The following is a 20,439-nucleotide window of genomic DNA, read 5'->3' on the forward strand; positions in this document are numbered from 1 at the left end:
ATATTTCCCATAAAAAGCTCAAATTCAGCAAATCTCAAGCTGGAAATGAACCTATTTTCAACGAAATTGTTGAAACTATAGCCAGCAAAAACCTCAAGAAAATTTCAGACAACAAAATCACATATAATAGCAGCATTGAAATTGGAGGGAATCAAATTATTTTACACAAAAAGGAATCTGTTAGTCAGCAAAATCTTGCTGATTCAAAACAATTAAATCGAAATTTTGATCAACAAAATAAAAATGAAAAAAATGAAAAAAATGAAAAAAAGTGTTTGATTGATCTAACAAACAGCCCTCTTTCTAAAGATTCAAATATTACTAAAAATATTAATATAACCAACAATAAAGTCGTTGATTCCAATCGAAGAAAAAAGGTAAAATTACATAAATCATATCGAGATTCCTTAAAAATCTTAAACATTGATTATTTCGATATTAGTTCAATAACAAACTTCAAATATCTTTCAACTAATATCTACAACAATCTAATAAAAAACTTAAACTTCACCATATTTATAAGAATATTCCAATTTTTAAACTACTTAAATCTGAGTCCATTAATTATCAATGAATATTTGGATGAAAGACATCCCAATAATAGTAAATCTAATGAGGAAGCAGAAAAAAATCTTGAGTTGATGGTCCTTATTAAAAATTTTGTTTCAAAGGCTTTCACAAAAAATAATTGGAAAGAAACTCATTCCATATCTGACACCAATAATAATCAAGTCATACTATACAAAGACACTATCTATAAATTACAAATCGATATTATCAGTGAGTCTAATTTTCATCACTTTGACGATTTGTTTTTCAACTATTTGCTATCAACTATTAAATATAAACAAAAATATTTGCTTCTAACCGAAAGAAATCAAAAATCAAAACAAAATACAAAAACTAAAAGCACTGCATTAAAGGGAACTTTATTAAAATTTAAGTATAATTTTGAAATATTCAAAAGTTTTATATATGGGTTTTTAAGAGTAATTGAAAAAAAGGAAAAATTATCAGAATCAAAAGAACCACCCAACATGACACTAATCACTGACCATGAATTAATTTTTAACTTGTTTTTCAACTATAGTTTTCGTCTTGAACATATTCTTAAAAAACTTTTGGAATTCTTTCATTTCGATAATTCTAAAATTAAAGATAATAAACTTCACAAAGTTTTAACAATTAATAAAAAAACTAAGAAAACTGAATTTTACAAAATATATAATCAAAGATCTATTCAATTGATTAATGATGGTTTAAAATATACTAAATTTTTTTCACTAGTTTTTCAATTTGAAAAATTTGATTCTGACAATATTACAATTTTCAAAAATGAAATTAATATCCTAAATCTTAAGTTACTAATAAAATTTATCTTGGAAATTTTGGAGTTTCTAATTAATGAGATATTTATAAATTTTCTAAATATTAAATTAACATTTAAAAATATGAAAAATATGAAAATAAAATCAGAAATGAAGAAAAATAGTCTTTATTGCATTGCTATTTCTGAAATGAGAAAATTGTTAATGTCTTATTTTCTTGTATTAAACGATGATTACTTTATTGTCAAATTTAATTTAATAAATTGGAATATTTTGGTTTGTGATGATCAAATCAATGATAAAACAATATGAGAATCTTTTCAATTTCTTGTTTTTAATATTTATTTATAACCTTTCAAAAAAGATGTGATTATTAAAGTAAAAAAATAAAAAAAAAGAAAATAAAAAAAATATAAAAATAAATTAGAAATTAGAAATTAGCAGTTTAATAAATAAATAAATAAATAAACAGATAAGTAAATTTAAGCATTAACCCTATACATTCAAAAATGAGTATTATAAGCACAATTTAAATTTTCAATTGATTAAATACACATAAGAAACAAATTAATAAAGAATGAAAAAAAAATAGAAGAAAACGTTGAAATAAGAAAAAATAACAAGATGTTAATGATGCGAAACCAAACATTAAAAAAAAAAAACTAAACATGAAAAAAAAGGCAAATTATGAAAAGAAATAAAAATATAAATAACTTCATTTATTTCATTTTAAACTGTTCGTCATTTATGGAAAAACATGAGATGATTTATTTTGATCATTCTATTGTATTTGTAATCATGGCTATAATTCTCAAGGTTAGTATTAAATTTATAAATTCCCATTATTCTCAGCATTAGCACGAACTTGTTTGAACCAAGGATGGGCCATTGCTTCTTTTGCAGTCAATCTTTCTTGATGGTCATATCTTAACAAATGGTCAATAAAATCAATAACATCATCATTAACGAATTTTGCGTTGTATGCGTTTTTAAATCTAAACCAAGGCCTTTTATAAAACTGACCTATGTCTTCGTATTCAGGGCCTAGTTCAATATCGTATTTCTTGGTGTATTTGTATAATTCTGTTGTTCCCAACACTTTAGTAATTTGAACCAATTGATCAGTATTTGATTTACCATGAAAAAACGGTTCTTTCTTAAAAATCATTGAAGCTAACATGGCACCATAAGACCACAAATCCAATGAGTAATCATACAATCTAAAATCAACCAATAGTTCTGGACCTTTGAAATATCTGGAAGCTACACGAACGTTATATTCTGTTCCTGGATGGTAGAATTCAGCTAAACCCCAGTCGATCAACCTTAATTTTTTCAAAGAGTGGTCGATCATAACATTATGTGGTTTGACATCTCTATGCATTATGCCCATTGAGTGACAAAAATCTAAAGCCTTTAACAATTCGAACATATAAAATCGAATGTCATAATCAGTAAATTGAGGATATAAAGTTCTAAAATCTATGTTATCGACGCATTCAAAAATTAAAGCAGGGTTTTTGCATACAGGATCTCTGACAACGTCTAATAATGCTATAATGTTAGGTCCATGGTTTAAATTTTGCAAAATCTTTATTTCTCTTTTGATTTTCTTCTTTTTAACCGGTTTCAAGACTTTCATGACGACTTTTCTACCGGAGGGCAATTCAACTCCTTGAAACACTTCGGAGTATTTACCCCTACCAATTTTCTTAACGATTTCGTATTTTTCTTGAGACCTCCAAACTATGCTGACGTTATCATAGTCCCAATATGACTGAGATTTCTTGTTGTTAACATCAGCATAAACTCTGGCTATGGAGTTGGGAGCTGCGGTTGACGACATCTTATTGGAGCTGTTGTCGATATTGCTTTTAAATAAATTAAAAAAAGGTATTGTGAATTGAAACAGAATCAGTAAAAAAGTAGGAAAAGCAGAGAGCAATGTAACAAAAATTGTACAGCTATAAATTTGCAGTGATGCACTAAATTGTAGTAAAATGACAAAAAAAGACAAAAAAGCAGAAACTCTTGTATAAGCAGATAGATCTAGCAGCAGTTAACAAGTTCCTCTTGAACAGTTGAAGCAACAAATTCTCCAAAATCAACTCCTTTTTCCAGACAGAAAAAATGTCAATAAAAAACCCCGTCATGTGCAAAACATCTGACTGCGGGAGCCAGCAGGACGGTGCTACTTTTGCTGCTTTTGCTACGTTGGTTGTTTCAATGTGTCTATATTGGTGTATACTAAGCTATACATTTGTGGAAGAGCAAGACGCCTAATCGTCAATCACATTCATCAAAACGCTGGCGTTCTTCAAGCCTATGTCTTCTAAGGTCGAGTCCAAGACAGTTATTAGATTGATAGGTTTACCATCTTTACCAACAAACTCCAACGTGAATAACTTGCTGTCTTTGACAATGTCAAAGTTGAATTTGATCACTTCATAGATTTCTCTGATTAGGCTGGACAAGTAAAATCGTCTCACTTTTCTAGTTTTACCAGCTTTAATTTGAAGTCTTGTTGTAGGCTTTGGATCGTTTGCTTTAGGTTCAATCTGATCTTTTGGCAATATTGTTGCAAAGATTTCATCTTCAGTATCCAGACTGACATCTTCATCATCAGCCTCTTTTTCGATATTTTTATCTTTGTCTTTGTCTTTGCTATTGTTATCATCAGCATTACCGCCCTTTTCTGTTTTAGTTTTATTTTCGCTATCATCATCCGAATTTAGAGAAATTGGATTATTAGCATTATTATTCTTCGAATTGTTATGAATCAAGTTGATTGGTGCTTTTGATCCCTTGTCCACTGTAAATGCATCCAAAAATTCAAATACATCGTTAATCCAAGTTAGTGTATCAGGAATTTTACCATCTTGACCCCAGATTTTATAGCATTCGCCACTAAATGGATCAAGAATTGCCAAGTAGGGATAGTTTTCTATAGAGTAAAGTGTAACATATTGCATGCCCTCTCGATCTTTAATTGAATAATTTAAGAAGATGAAATTGTTTTTAATGACTTGCTTTATGTCTCTATTTGAAAAAAAATCTCTGTACATCAATGAACAGGAAAATTCAGCGGGATTGAATATATTAACCAATAACCATTTCTTCAGTTTTCTTGCTTCGGTTTTGGCTATCATTAAAGGGGAGTTTGTTATAATCTCATGTGGCGGAGCAAACAATCTTGCTAACAATCTTTCATGATCAGTTCCTGAATTTCTTGCATCTGAATTTATAGTGCCAAAACTAAAACGAGAAGAGGACGAGTTAATATTATTTGGATTATTAAAAGATGATGCAATATTTCTATGAGTTTCAATTATTGAGTCAGTGTCATTATCATCATTATCAAATTGCAGATTATTTGTGACACCAATTGGATTAATGTAGTTAGTATTGTTATTTATATTATTTGTATTGTTTAAAGCACGCTGATTGTTATCATTGCTACTATACCCTATGTTGTTATTGCGGCTTATATTATTATTGATATAAATATCATCTTCATCTTCATCTTCATCTTCATCATCGTTGTCAATGTTGTAACGATTATCACGGTGGTGGGTTTGATTTCTATAGTTGCTTTGGTGATCATTTTCGTCATCATCTTCTTCAAATTCAATGTCTTCCACATCTTCATCTTCGTGGTAATCATCATCATCATCATCATTATCGTTAATATAGTTGTATGAGTTATTATTATCGTCACGATTTGGTAAGTAATAATAAGTGTCTCGCATTGCATTTTGCTGAACACGATTACTATTATTATGGTTATCTTCGTCAATCTCGTCATTATCGCCATCGTTGTTATTCGTACGATTGTGAAAAGGATTGCTGGAATTAATATTTCCAAATCTGTTTGACAGCAAATTGCTAAAATTGTTATTAAAGGAAGAAAATAATGGATCAGTATAATAATCATCATCAACTAAAACCTCGGTTCTCGACTGAATAGGAGCTCTTGGTTCTTGTTGATAAACTTCGTTTTGCAATCTGGCAGCCAATTCTGCATCACTGTTATTATTGCTATTGGTGTTGCTATTATTATCAGTATTGGCATTGCCATTGTTACTATCGTTTGTGTTGGTGTTATTATCGTGAGAATGACCAGTTAATGAGCCCCCGGATTCAAAAAACAAATTAACAGCAGTGTCAATGTTGCCATCAGAGACATCAAGGAAATTTTTAGCTATAGCTCTATCAGTGGTATCGGTGAAAGCAAGAAAAGTGTCGATTTTCTCATCCATTTTGGGGGATATTTAAATTTTTCTGATTTAAACGTGAAGGATGAGCTGGCAAATATAAAACTTCAAGATACAGAATAACGAATATCGAAAGTCAGTGGAATATAACTGGCAATTATAAAAAAACGTCTGAGTACTTCTTGCGCTTCCAGCAATACGACAGTTATTTGCCATTGCAACTCAAAAACAGAGCAAAAAAAGATTATGTCACGTGGGAATTAATGTGCACATTGAGGTGGTTGTATGCATTTATATGCGTTCCTGCATGCGCTACTGTAGCGCTGCATGTAAATGAGTTGTTCCGTTGCAGTGGTGTTTGGAAGGTGGGAAGAAAAGAGCCGATGCTGGATCTTCGTCCAATGCAGCAGCAATAACAAGTGTGGATGGAGGACTAACTTCCCTGAGAAACAGTTACTTAGAACTGCAATCGAGTAGCAGAAAAATAAACAAACAGAGAAATGATATAAATATCTTCAGATTCTTCTTGAATTTGTCTCCATCTCGTTGTTACTTCACATAAATATATCTATCATTTTTCATCTTCAGAGAAATCTTCCTTTTCTGGAACTTTAAATCTCGAAACTTTAATTTTTCAGAATATCTTCAGTTTTTATTATCAATAAGAATCTGGAAATATAACAAAAAAGCTGCCCAAGTACTGCTTTCTGGTTAATCAAATTATTAAATTGAGTAACTGATTGGTATACTGCTTATTGAACCAAAAGTTTAACAAGAAAAAGATCAAAAATGAAGCTCAATTTCAAGCTATTCAAAACTGCGCTAGCAATACTGTTGATACCAACCTTTGTTCAAATAATTTCATCCTCTCCAATATATAATGAAACACAATATATAAAAAGAGGAATACAACCGGGTAAAGGTGATATTAAGATTCTGTTTTGTGTAGAATCAACACAACAAACGACAGGGACATTAATTCAATCGGTATCGAATTCAGAAATAATTTCCTATTCTGGTAGCGTTTCGAGTGATAGTATTAGTGATGATTTTACTGATGTTGGAATTACTTTTACAGTTGGCTTGACACTCATTTTTTCAGAAGCAACTTCTAGTGTTGTTTCAAGTTCTGCTTTGGTTGAAGAATTATCTTCGTCTTTAACTTTATCTTCACATAGCATGCAGATATTACCTTCAGCCAGTTTGGAGTCCTCTTTTTCTTCTTTCTTATCGCTGTTTTTACATTCAACTTTAACTTCTTCAATCTTTTTACCATCTTTATTACCTTCAGCTTCTTCGGCTTCAATCTCTTCAACTACTTTAACCACTTTAACTACTTCAATCTTTTTATCTTCTTCGGGATCTTCTTCTACAGGATCTTCTTCACTTTCTTCAATTCCTTTAACCTCTTCAACTACTTCAATAGCTTCAACTCTGTTAACTATCTTGTCTCCCTTGACCACTTCAGTCACTCCGGTCACTCTAACCACATCAACTTCTGGTTTGTCAACTAGCTCGCCCAGTTCATCTTCAACTTCTGTTGAAACACCAGTTGAAACATTGAAAAGCTATCTTAGTGAACTTTTAAACAACCACAACGCTAAAAGAGCATTGCATGGAGTAAGTGATTTGGTTTGGGATGAAGAGGTATACCAATATGCGAAGAGCTTTGCAGATGCCTATTCCTGTCCTGCTGATGGGATGCTAAGTCACAGCGATGGTTCATATGGTGAAAACTTAGCTGCAGGATTTTCCTCTGCTGCCAGTGTAGTAGATGCTTGGTATGAAGAAATACAATACTACAATTTCAACAACCCAGGTTTTAGTATGGCCACAGGACATTTCACACAGCTCGTGTGGGCCTCGACGGATAAACTAGGTTGTGCCTACAAAGACTGCAACACCATCTATGGAAGATACGTTGTCTGCAATTACTCGCCTCCAGGAAACGTCATAGGCCATTTTGCTGCCAACGTTCCCAGACCTCTTTCTAATTCAAACAGCCAGTAGACTATATATCAATACTCAAACAATACTCAGGCAATACTCAGTTAATGCTCAGTTAATACTTGGTTAATACTCAGCTCAATACAGCATTAATCCGAAAAATACACCTAAACCCTAAACTCAAAACCACCCCGACCGTGGCTCGAACCGCTGCCGTCTTACGTAAAACACAGTCACGTGAGTGATCACGTGCACTCTTCTACTTTCAAATTTCAAACCTGCTTTTGAAGCGCTTTATTTATCTTTGATCAGAACAAGTATAGTTTTTTATCCAACAGCTCTGAGTTTGATCAACCATCGATTGCACCTCGTCCAGGAGTTCAATTACGCTCTCCATATTCTTCTACACCAACTGTTCTGTGCTGGGTTCTCTGACATTGAGTCTGTTGGCCTTTATTTGTTTTTGTCTGTTGAGCAACATCCCAAGCTGCCACCTATTTCTGTTTTAATACCAAGCTTTGCGTAGACAGTTGCTTTTTTAGTTTATATCCTCTGGTTTTCATTCGAAATCTGCTGGAACCTGTTTAAAGATCTTAAAGCCATTAATTCAAAATACTTTTGTCTCTACTAGCTGTTTATCTAATCAAAAAAATGGGCATATTAAGAAATCCTTATTTGCGTCAAATACGAAGAAAACCCTCGAGTATTCTTGGGCCATTAACAATAATTATTTTACTATGCTATCTTCTATTTGGCACCTCAAATGATCCATCAAATAACTCCAATAATGGCCAGTTATCCAACAACAACTTAAATATCCAAAACAAATATTCTTATAAACCTAAAAACAAAAATTTGTTTAGCAGAGCTCCAAGTGACTTGATTCCAAACATTTTACCTGGTGACCATATCTCGCACTTTGATCTAAATAAATTAGCTTCAACTCCAATGGCTGTTTATAATAAGGAAAAAGTTCTCATCTTATCTCCCATGTCGAAATTTTTAAATCAATATTGGGCTAATTTATTAAAATTAACCTATCCAAGAGAATTAATCGAATTGGGTTTCATTGTTCCAAGAAATTCTGATGGTGACAAAGTTCTTAACTTCTTAGAAGTTGCAATAAAACAAGTTCAAACTGGCCCAAAGGAGAAAAGGTTCTCTAAAATTACAATATTAAGACAAGATAACGATTCAATAAGATCTCAAAAGGAAAAGGATAGACACGCTTTAAGCATCCAAAAGGAAAGAAGATCAAGCATGGCTTTAGCCAGAAATTCCTTGCTATTCACTACTTTATCTCCCTTCACTTCTTGGGTGTTATGGTTAGATGCCGATATTGTTGAGTCTCCCACGACTTTAATTCAGGATTTAATAGCTCATGATAAACCAGTCATATCCGCCAATTGTTATCAAAGATTTTTTGACGATTCCAAGAAAAAGGAATCAATCAGACCTTATGATTTCAATAACTGGGTTGAAAGTGAAGAAGGCTTGAAAATTGCTTCAAATATGAGAGATGATGAGATCATAGTTGAAGGTTATGCTAATATCGCCACTTATAGACCTTTAATGGCTCATTTTTACGATGCAAATGGCGATGTAAACACTGAAATGCAGTTAGATGGCATCGGTGGTGCAGCTGTTTTAGTCAAAGCTGATGTTCATAGAGATGGCGCAATGTTCCCTCCTTTCCCATTTTATCACTTAATTGAAACTGAAGGTTTTGCTAAAATGACAAAACGTTTAGGTTATGAAGTATTTGGTCTTCCAAATTATCTAGTTTATCATTATAATGAATAATGAATAATGAATAATGAATAATAATAATAATAATAATAATAATAATAATAATAATAATAATCATAACCAAGAACAATCAAATCAACCATTTAATTTGAAAATTCAAGAAAAATGGAGATATTTCAACGTTCATTATTTTTAGATTATGTTTAATAAATAAATGTATAGTATTAATTAGTATTTTTAATTCAATTTTTTAATTTTTATTTCCATTTTATTTTATTTTATTTTATTTTATTTTATTTCATTTTTCTATTTCATTTTTTCTTTTTATTCTAATTTACATAATTTTTCTTTGTTTTTAAATTTGCTAGTTATTTCCAGGAAATCAATTATTAGCATACATTTAATTTGGTTATTAGTCTTAATTGATATTTACTATTTTGTTTATTATTTTACTTACTTATATATAGACAAATTGATGTATTTATTTATTTATTTATCAATTTATTTATTTATCTATTTTCTAATTCATTAAAACTTTTGGGGATTCCATATTCGTAAACTTAATAAGCAATTAATTCGTTAATTGATTTCAAGTAATGGAAAAAATTAAAAAAAATCAAAAAAAAACAAACAATATTAAATAAAAATCAAAGTTAAATAGGGTATAAATGCCAAAATAAACTAAAAGTATCTATAAAATTATAATATGATTAAAAATATATTAACATTAAAACAATAATATAATAAACTAATAAAATTAACAAAAACTAAACTTTTTTTTATATATTTAATAAATTTTTATATTTATATTTATATTTTTTTTTGTATTTTTGTTATTTTCAATTGGCAATTCATACCAATTATTTAATTAAATTTAAATTCCAGCTAGTAATCTAGAATAAATATCGTTGAAGAATTATAATATGATTTCAAACAAAAAAAAAACATGAAAAAAAAACATAAAAAAAAATGAGATCAAAAAAATGAAAAAGGCAAATTTATTGTATATAGTTGTGAATAAATGATTGGATACTTGAGAAGATAACAGTAAAACAAAAAAAAGAAAAGTAGAAATAAAAAAATTTATGAAAAGAATGAAAGTAATGAATTAAAATAATGAAAAAAAACTGATAATTGATTATTAATTTTGGTTTTGGTTTTGGGTTTGGTTTTCAGATTGAATTTCAAGTTTTGAATTAATATTATCATCTTTTGAAGAAACATCACTTAATTGAATAAATTCATGAAACATTTCCATATTATGAGCGTTATCATCATGGTATTTTATAAAATGATCTTTCATTAATTTTTTCATTTTATTTAAAGTTGCTTCTAACTGGAAGACTTTATTTTTTAATTTTTTTGAATCGTTGTAATATTTTTCAAAATTTTGTTGCAATTCAGCATGGGCTTTTTTCTTTTTTTGTCGACATTTTGAGGCAGCTATTCTATTTCTTTCTAGCAATCTTTGTTTCTTCCAAGCACTTGTACCATGTAGTGGTTGACCATTTGAGTTGACCAAACTAAATACAGTTGGCTGTTGTTGATGGTGGTGGTGGTGATGAAGAGGTTGCAGGAGGTTGTTTATAATTGTTCTTGGTTGCTTTTGAAGAGACGAGTTTGGAGAATTTGAGGAAGTCGTCGAGAAGTTTTGTGGGTTGTTAATGTTTAATAGGTTTATGTTGTTATTATTGTATAAGGGCATGGGGTTATTTTGGTAAGGTTGAGATTGAGGTATCAAAGAGAAATTTTGGTTTTGATTTTGGTTTGATTGATTATTATTTGTGTTATTATTTGTATTATTATTTGGGGGGTTTGTATTTTCAGAGTTATTAATCGAGTTGTCAATGCTTTCGGGACTATTAAAGCCATTTAACAAAGGGGAAGGGTCAAATAAAGTTGGTTCATTTGTATATAAATCGAAATCATGGTTTTCAACAATTTGGCCAATCTGACCATTTGAGATTGATATTCTTCTTCTTTTACCAAAAGCAGCAGAAGGGTCGAATAGAGGTGGGTTGGTTAGGGGGAAATGGTTGAATTTTGGGTAATTTGAGTCTAAGATAGCTAGGCTATTTGTGTAAAACAGTTTTTCGTGTTCTTGTAATAGAGATTTGTTGATTTCATGTTGAGGTTGAGATAAGTTTTGAGAGATGGTTTGAGGGAGATTTTGAGGTAAATGTTGAGGTATATGTTGGGGCAAATTTTGATGTAAGTTTTGAGGCAAGTTTTGGTTTGAATTATTTGGAATAATTGAGGCAGTTGGGGTGTTTGGGGAGATGGTATTTGAATTTATATTTGAGTCAATATTTTGCTGTCGATTATTATTTTGGTTATTTAGAGAGGATAAATTTGAGATATTATTGAGGTTGTTATTGATATTATTATTGATATTGTTATTGAGGTTATTAATGTTATTCAAAGAAGATAAGTTTTGTAAATTTTGTATATTTGAAATATTGGACATATTTGAAATGTTTAAATTATTTAAACTGTTTAGAGTATTTAGATTATTTAAATTTGACAAATTGGATAAGTTATTCATTGAAGATAGGTTATTCATTGAAGATAGGTTATTAATTGAGGGAATTGAGTTGCTGTTATTACGAGATTGGAGATGAAGAGAGTTGTTATTTGAGTTATTGGAATTATTATTTGAATTATTATTGGAGTTATTATTATTATTATTATTATTATTATTATTATTATTATTATTATTGTTACTATTACTGTTGTTATTAGTATTATTATTGGAGTTATTGTTAGTGGAGTTATTATGGTTATTGCTTAATAAAGATTGAACGATATAATTACTTAAATTTTGATTGATATCTTGATTTTGAGATGAGATGTTATAATCATAGGAATTCATTATGGGAAAGAAAATATGATGACTGAACGAGGATAGTTAATGATGTATTTATAAAAAATATTGATGGGGGGGGGGGAATAGGAAGAGATGTGAATAAATGTGAATGTAGGATAGTAAGGACGTTCAAGGATAGTCAAAAAGTATTTGAAAAAGATTGGGAATTATTGAAAATAATTGGTAGTAATCAGAAGTAATAAGAAAATAATTGAAAAAAAATTGAAAAAAATTGAGAAGTATTGGGAACTATAAGAAATAATTTAAAAGCTAGAGGAAGAATAACACAAAAAATAGTTAAATTTTAAAAGCAATAAGAGGAAAGACCCAAAAGGGTTTGAGGTATAAACAGGTGAATAATCGAAGAGCTGAGTAGAAGTAGTTCAGACTCTCAAAGCAGATCTTGAGGACGAGATATAATAGATAATGTAGTATCAGGGCCAGTCTATCAGCAGTTGATCAGTGTTTCAATATCCTTTCGAGGTAGAGCTCTTCACAATGATAAACTTCAATGCAGAGCAAATGATGAAAAGATGATGAAAATTTGTTTCTGGGCTGGGGGCAATTGGAGAGAGCAGGCAATTTTCGCCAGAACCAGAGCGTAGCACGTCTTTGAGAAATGGCAGGACTTTCTGGTCTTGATTGTGGAATACACTGTCTCAAGATAGTATCTGATACAGGGCAGTCGATTATATTGCTGTTGGGCTGATTATATCGTTATTCTATAGTACTCTTCTATTGTACTTTCTATTGTGCTTTTATTGTATTCTTCTATTGTACTCTCCAATTATACCTGCCGTTGTGCGATTCTCCGTTTTATCGCACAAGCTGCATTGCAGACCCGCACCAGCCCCAGACACGTGTGAACACCTTTCACACCAGGACAGCGCATATCCTCCCTGTACTCTACCGTTAAATGCGCTGCAAATACATGGGTTGTATGCGGTTGTCCAATCACAGAGCGGTTAGACACAGTACAGCTTTACACAGGTGGCTGAGCCTGTCATCAAACGCACCATTGCGTCTGCAATATCAGGACTCACGCGCCACAGGATGCTGACTAATGTGCGCTCTGCTCCGGGCAGGGTTTTATGTGGCGAGTGCGGGACTGCCGAGCCGCCGAGAACAAAGCGCCCTGCAAAAACGGGTCTCTGAGGGAAGATGCGTTTTGACGTGGGTCTTTGAGACCAAAAGATTTTCGCATTCTCTGCGTTTTTTTCGATGGGTTCCGAAGGTTTTGGATGCCTCTGTACAAAACACCAATACGGCATAATATATGGCATAATATATGGCATATCATATGGCATATCATATAACATATCAATGATAATTCACTGAGAAATTGAGCCCATTCATCGTCGGGCAATTTCTGTCTCTCAATGCCTTTTAGTTTTCTATTCATTTTAACCGATTGGCTGGATGGTCTTCACAACTACTTTGAAATGGCAAAATTTGCCAATTTTGCTATGTTTTGTCGCTTCTTGTTGAATTTAATTTGCTTTGTTTTTGGCTGGTAAGGTTTCTTTCAAGACATTTCTCTTTTTATCTTCTTTCAATTTCATTTCCCCTACATAGTTCTTTTCTATTTTTAATTAAAAAACTAAAATTTTATCTGAAAATTAAAAGTTAAAAATGTTTAATAAAAAAGGTTAATAATTTTTTTAATAAATTTTAATATAAATTATTGAAAAGTAAAAATAAAAAAAAATATTATTAATAAAAGGTTATTTTCATTTCTGAAATTATCAGATTTCAAAAAAATTTATGGATAATTATTTTTATTTTTTTCTTTTCTTTTCTTTTCTTTTCTTTTCTTTTCTTTTCTTTTCTTTTCTTCTCTTCTCTCAAGTCTTTTTGCTTTTCTTCTCCTAAGTCTTTTTGCTTTTACTTATGAAAATTCGCTTTCAATCTCATCAATTCCAATACAATATTCTGGAACTAAATCAATTGTCCACTTATAGTAATTAAAAATCTCAAATACCCCATACTCATAAATCTTAATTTGCTTCTCTTCCTCTTTTTCTCTGATAACTTTAATCTCCTTTCCTACTCGAATAACTTTTTTACTTTCAATCTTATGGTACCAATTATCCCTATAAATTTTATCATTTCGAAAATTCTTCTCTTCTAATATTTTCTTATTAATTTGCTTTTCAATCAGACTTTTTCCAAAATAATATCCATAAAAATTAATCAAATTATCTTTCTCTCTTAATCCTTTTTTAAATTCTTCAATATTAAACCCACTTCTTCCTCTTAATTCATTGTATTCATTCTCATTCTCAATCATTTGAATAAGTATCTCAAGATTTGAGTTTTTGGAAACATCAGACTTCTTTGTCTTTTTTTCATAAAACTCTTTTAACCGTAATTCAAATTCAATGTTTTTATATTCTTTTTCTTCATTATTAGTTCGGTCAATTTGATTAATGGCATTTTGAATACTCAACGGAAGAAATACCATTGCTTCTTCTTCTTCCTTTTCTCTTTCTTCTTCGTTATTACTCTTACTATTATCTTTAATAACTATTTTATCTCCGATCTTTAATATTTCCTTTTTATTACTTTTATCCAAAACTGTTATTTTTCCTTCTCTTTTATCCAATATTTTATCCATATTCTCAACTTTATTATCTATTTTACTTATATCAGGTATCTTAAATATCTTATCCATACCAAGATTCATATCAAGATTAATATCAATTTTTCCATTATCTTTATTATTAATATCACTTTTGAATTTCTTGACATTTTCATTTCTCTGATTTTCTTCTTTCTTTTCTTTTTCTTCTTGCTCATTTTCTTTACTATTATCATTCTCTTGGGTTATCACTACTGCTTCATTAACTTCATTTTCATTTTCATTTTCATTTTCATTTTCATTTCTATTTCTATTTCTATTTATATTTTCATCTTTATTTTCATTTATTATACCTTCACCTATCGATTTAGATACTCTATTTTCTTTATTCAAAATTTTTAGTCGATTACTATCATTACTTTTATCATCACTCTTATCATCACTCTTATCACTGTCACTCTCTTTTAATGACACCACTGTCGCCCATTTCTTTTCTCCTGCAGGTCTAACAGGCCCCGTCGAGGGTTTCAATCTTATAGACCCTGTTGATGCTATCGATGTTAGCACTGGCACTGATGCACCCACAGAGTTTATTATTGGAGATCCCAATAAATTATGTGATGGTTTCGGTGTACCAGAATTCGATCTCGAAAAAGATGTGCTACTGCTTTCCTGTGGATTATTATCTCCTATACTTATACTTCCACTATTAATACTATTATTAATTGTGTGATTATTATTATTATTATTATTATTATTATTATTATGATTACTATGACTACTACTTGTCCGACGATGTATAGAATTTGAATGTCCATTTAATATCGATTTTATTTTCCCATTCTTAGTACTATTGTTATTTATTGGAGTATTTATTAAGGAATTTCGTCTTTTTATTCTAGAATTCTTCACCGATGTATTATTCAAATCATCGATTGGTCCAGGTGTAGATCTCTTAACATCGGAATTGGAATTGGAATTGAAACTGGAATTTGAAATCGAACTTGAATTGGAAATCAAATTTAAATTGAGGTTAAGCGAATTTGATGTTATATCAGTCACTAAATCCTCATAATCATCTAAATTTAAATCATTATACATTTGATCATTCTCATAAAAATCAGGCTCCTGGTAATCTTTAATAAAATAATCTAAATCATCTTTTAATTCTTTCACTTTTGCAAGACTCAAATCGCCATTTTGGACTAATCTTAAAATAATCTCTAATTTATTTTGATGAAATTTACATTGTTCTTTAAAATTAATTAGCTCTTCTTTTTTATTTTTAATATCATTCAAATTTCTTGAATGTTTTTTCCTTCTACCATTTAGTAAATTTAAACTTGTCAACTCTGAATCGTGTTTTTCGATTTTTCTTTCCAATTCGTCTAAATAATTTTGAATAAAATTTATTGTTTCGATTTTTTTTTTCTCTTTAGGATCAATTTTTTCTGGTATAGCCAAACCAATTTTAGAGAATGCTTTGGTCTTTGAATCCTTTTCAATGATTTTATAAATTTCCATTCTGCTTTCAATTTCTTTTCTTAATGTATCTATATTTTTTTTCTCTTTAATTTCAGTTGAATTTTGCCAATTTTTAATTGTTTCTCTTTGTTTTTGTAATTTTTTGACATCTCTTTTCAAATCGGATTCTAGTTTATCTCTTTGAGAATTGTTTGTAGCCTTTTGGTGTCTTTCGTATAAACTATCAAAAGACTCCAAACCATCTTTTACTTTTTTATTTAATCGATCTATTCCTCTTTAAATAAATATAATATGATTATTTTAATAAAAAAAAAAAACTAATATATAATTAAAATAAACATAAAAATTAAAAATAAACCAAAATAAAGCCTTTTTATTCATTTTTATTTTTATTTTTATTTTTAATTTTAATTTTGTTTAATTAATTATATATTGTTTTTTTTTAAAAAAAAACTTTTCCAAATATAATAACCCCAAATTATAAATTCCAAATTCCAAAAAAATCAAAATTTAAAAACCAGGGAAATAAATAATAATATAAAAAAGATATTATCATTATTATTTATTATTATTATAATTTGGAAAAAAGAAAAAGAAAATGTTAGTAAAAATTGAAAATTTAGAATTAATTCCAAAAAAAGGGATCAAAGATACTGAATCATCATCAAATTTTTTTGTTAATTTTATGTTTGTTATTTTCTAGTTCATTTTTTTTTCATAGGGAGAAAAAGGGTTGGAATAACTGGGATAGATGAAATAGTGAAGTGAATTAGTTTATTTTTTTGGTTTTTTTTTTTTACTTTTTGCATTCTTTTAATGATCTAGTGCTTTCAGATAAACATGATTTGATAAACAAGATTCAATTAATTGGAAATTGATAGAGTTGGTTGAGATGAATTTCCCTCTTCGTGGTTATTAACATACTGCTGTATTTTCCTTTGATTCATCATTTGAATGTGTGAATTAGATATAGATTTGCTCCCTTGACGATATACAATATATGATATATAAGACAACAAAAAGTCCAGTAGGTAGTCTCCAATTTTGTTTCCAGCTTGGTTAAAGGATTTTTTTAAATTATGAAAAGCTTTGAGAAGATCTGAAACGAATTAAGGATGGTGAAAAAAAACCTGAAGGATGAAACCCTTTGCTAAATAAGTGAAGATATGGTTATAATTTAACACAACAGTCGAGTGGAAATCACCAATAACAGAGAAAGAAGCTTTTCGTACAAATATTGGAGCAAAACAGGAGCAAAACTGCACTGGATATAATAAGTAATTGGGAGACAATTGAATTAGAATTTTGAAACTGTTTTTTTCTATTTGAGTTTGATTTTCAGATATACTTTTAGAATTTTTTCAAAGAGCACTAAAAAAAGCCAAAAAAGTTTTCTCCCATTTCGCACTCAAAACGAGCTCCAGCAGAAACAACAGAAACAGCAGAAGCAGTGGAGCAGTGGAGCAGCAAAGGAGCCTCTCCACAAACACAGCACAGCACAGACATCAGAGCTTCTTGTGCTGCCTGTGCTTCTCGATGACCTACACTTTGACTGTCATTTGCTGAGTCGTTCTATTACACGTACAACTCGTTCTATTTACACTGCAATGTCTTTCTATTTACCATGCTCTTGCTCAGAAGGGCTCGTTGGTCTCTTGTGGAGGAGGAGGAGGAGCACTTTTCCCTCCATACTGCTTGTCTCCCATGAGATACTTCTCAAAGGCCTCGTTCTTCTCCTTGAAGGGTCGTTCCCCGACAATTCTTATCATGTCTTCTCTCGTCAAGACCTCCTTCACCAACAACTCCTCAGCCACCAAATCAACCAACTCGATTTTTTCCTTCAACAACCTTCTGCAGCTGTCCAATGCTTCTTCTACCAATCTCTTGACCTCCAAGTCAATTAGCCTCGAGGTCTTCTCCGAAAAGGCCTTATGCACTTGGATTCCAGCATCATTATTATCTTGCTCAAATTGGATTGGACCTAGTTTTTTCGACATGCCCAATTTTGTAACCATTGCCTGGGCCATTTGTGTTACTTTTTTGAAATCATCCGAGGCACCAGACGTCACAGATGGGAAGTGTAATTCTTCGCTAACTCTCCCACCCAATGTCATAACCATCTTGTCCATAAATTGTTTTTCCGATATTAAATACTGGTCTGGTGGTAGATATTGTGCATACCCTAATGCTCCTTGACCTCTGGGGATAATGGAAACTTTGATTAATGGATCAGCAAATTCCAAAAACCATCCACAAATAGCATGTCCAGCTTCATGATATGCAACGGTTTTCTTTTCTGTAGGAGACAAGACTCTCGTTTTCTTTTCAATTCCTGCAATGACTCTTGCAATGGCAATCTCAAAATGCTTTAGTTCGACGAAATCAGAATCAGTTCGTGCTGCAATCAATGCAGCTTCATTACAACAGTTTGCTATATCTGCTCCAGAAAAACCGGGGGTCAATGCAGCCAACTTTCCTGCCAATTGGTTTCCTCTTTCAACATCTTCTTTGATATCAAATTCTAGTTTCAACTTTTTAAGATAAACGTTATAAATCGCTTTTCTGCCTTCAATATCTGGTCTTTCTAAGGTAATATTTCTGTCAAATCTACCAGGTCTTAACAATGCCTTGTCTAAAACATCAGCTCTGTTTGTACCAGCTAAGACAACAATATGATCGGTTGTATCAAATCCATCCATTTCAACTAATAATTGATTTAATGTTGCTTCTCTTTCATCGTTACCACCCATACCCTGTCTGCTTGATCTTTGTTTACCGATGGCATCAATTTCATCTACAAAAATGATTGATGGTGACATTTTACGGGCTTTGGCAAACAAATCACGAACTCTTGAGGCACCAACACCTACAAACATTTCAACGAATTCTGCACCTGATACAGATAAAAATGGCACACCAGCTTCACCAGCTGTTGCTTTGGCTAGTAAAGTCTTACCAGTACCTGGAGGACCCGATAAAATCGCACCTCTTGGGATCTTTGCACCTAATTTTTCATATTTTGAAGGATTTTTCAAAAATTGGACAAATTCCATAATTTCTTCTTTAGCTTCTTCACAGCCTGCGACATCTTTAAATTTTATCTTAATGTCAGTTTCTTGATTGAATAATTTTGCACTACTTTTACCAACGTTAAATATGCCACCTGGACCGCTACCAATGCCTCCAGGACCTTTGTTTAATTTTTTGGTTAACCAGTAAGCACCACCTAATAATAGAAGAGTTGGCAAAAAGGGGATAATATAGTTTAGCATCGAGCCGGTTTCAGAATAAATTATTGGGATTCTTTCATTATTTGAGATGTTCAATTTATCTTGAATTTCATCCATTTGAGATTCAAACAAATCAACAGAGCCAATTGTAAAAGCTACGAATTTGGATAAACCGAACTTGGTTGGTACAGCATTGATTAATTCGGCTTGAACGAGCGATTTATTTATAACATAAATTTTTGATACTAAACCCTTTTCCAAATATTTAGTTTTAAATTCTTGAAATGACAAAACATCGCCGGAATCCAGGTTATTGGGAGACAAAAAGTATAAGAGCACTGATAAACCGATTGATAAGTAAAGACTTTGTTTGAAACTTGGAGAGTTGAGTACTTCCGAAAATGATTGAGGTTGGTGGGTTTTGTTTTCATTTTTATTGTCGTTTTTATTGTCGTTTTTATTATCATCTTTATCATTTTTATTTTCTTTGTTATCTTTGTTATCTTTATTATCTTTGTTATCTTTGTTTTCACTGTAGTTTTTCTGTAAACTAGAGTTAAATTTTGAGATCGAAGAGCTGGAAAAAGATCTAATAGAATCTTTCATAAATAGATTTTGAGATAGTGCATTTCCACTCTTAATATAGTTGTAGTTATTGGTTATCAAATGTGGGTTTTTCTGGACATGTTTCAAAGATGAGAACAATCTTCTGCTCAAGGATAGCATTGAAGGAGAGTTCCTCAAGGGATTAAAGCACAGTCTCCCAGAGTTCATTACGATTGAAGAAGACATCTTGGAGAATATGAAGCAAGAATTGAGAAAGACGATGATGGATCAAATGGGCTTTGATGAACTCGAAACAAAAAAACAGTGGTCACACAAAAACAGCTCTCTTCTAGACACAGCAGCAGTTCTCCAGCCAGCAAAACACAGTGGTTCTTTAGAGATTCTTCCCAAAGCTAGCTCTTCCAGTGGTTCTTCCAGTGGTTTAAGCTCTTTTTCTTCTTCTGCTTCTTTTCCTTCCTCTGCTTCTCGCCTC

At 31.0% G+C, this 20,439-nt stretch overlaps 6 protein-coding genes across 6 annotated transcripts; 2 read left to right on the forward strand and 4 right to left on the reverse strand.

Annotated features, from left to right (window-relative positions):
* Positions 1 to 1,967: 1,967 nt before the first annotated feature.
* CKA1 (casein kinase 2 catalytic subunit CKA1) lies at positions 1,968 to 3,397 on the reverse strand. Its single transcript, XM_020193907.1, has one exon. The coding sequence runs from the start codon at positions 3,172 to 3,174 to the stop codon at positions 2,158 to 2,160; it is 1,017 nt and encodes a 338-aa protein (XP_020045113.1). The 5' UTR covers positions 3,175 to 3,397; the 3' UTR covers positions 1,968 to 2,157.
* Positions 3,398 to 3,607: 210 nt separating this feature from the next.
* On the reverse strand, positions 3,608 to 5,575 carry UBX5 (DNA protein crosslink repair co-factor UBX5; the record flags this gene model as incomplete). The annotated part of the gene is made up of 4 exons (XM_020189528.2): positions 3,608 to 4,548; positions 4,885 to 4,971; positions 5,101 to 5,346; positions 5,413 to 5,575. Coding segments are annotated over 4 exons (1,437 nt in total), but the record flags the coding sequence as incomplete, so codon positions are not given.
* A 1,473-nt stretch (positions 5,576 to 7,048) lies between these two features.
* ASCRUDRAFT_24700 (CAP domain-containing protein) lies at positions 7,049 to 7,519 on the forward strand (the record flags this gene model as incomplete). Its single annotated transcript, XM_020189864.1, has 1 exon — positions 7,049 to 7,519. A coding segment is annotated over one exon (471 nt), but the record flags the coding sequence as incomplete, so codon positions are not given.
* A 292-nt stretch (positions 7,520 to 7,811) lies between these two features.
* On the forward strand, positions 7,812 to 9,374 carry MNN9 (mannosyltransferase complex subunit MNN9). Its single transcript, XM_020193908.1, has one exon. It carries the CDS (start codon positions 8,141 to 8,143, stop codon positions 9,290 to 9,292), a length of 1,152 nt encoding a protein of 383 aa, XP_020045116.1. The 5' UTR covers positions 7,812 to 8,140; the 3' UTR covers positions 9,293 to 9,374.
* An 874-nt stretch (positions 9,375 to 10,248) lies between these two features.
* Positions 10,249 to 11,944, reverse strand: ASCRUDRAFT_77552 (bZIP transcription factor; the record flags this gene model as incomplete). Its single annotated transcript, XM_020193909.1, has 1 exon — positions 10,249 to 11,944. A coding segment is annotated over exon 1 (1,067 nt), but the record flags the coding sequence as incomplete, so codon positions are not given.
* Positions 11,945 to 13,992: 2,048 nt separating this feature from the next.
* On the reverse strand, positions 13,993 to 20,192 carry ASCRUDRAFT_9893 (ATP-dependent metallopeptidase Hfl; the record flags this gene model as incomplete). The annotated part of the gene is made up of 2 exons (XM_020195268.1): positions 13,993 to 16,444; positions 17,884 to 20,192. 2 exons carry the CDS (start codon positions 20,190 to 20,192, stop codon positions 13,993 to 13,995), a joined length of 4,761 nt encoding a protein of 1,586 aa, XP_020045118.1.
* Positions 20,193 to 20,439: the final 247 nt, after the last annotated feature.

The sequence above is a fragment of the Ascoidea rubescens genome (genome assembly GCF_001661345.1).
Source record: "Ascoidea rubescens DSM 1968 unplaced genomic scaffold ASCRUscaffold_15, whole genome shotgun sequence".
NCBI classification, from domain to species: domain Eukaryota; kingdom Fungi; phylum Ascomycota; class Saccharomycetes; order Ascoideales; family Ascoideaceae; genus Ascoidea; species Ascoidea rubescens.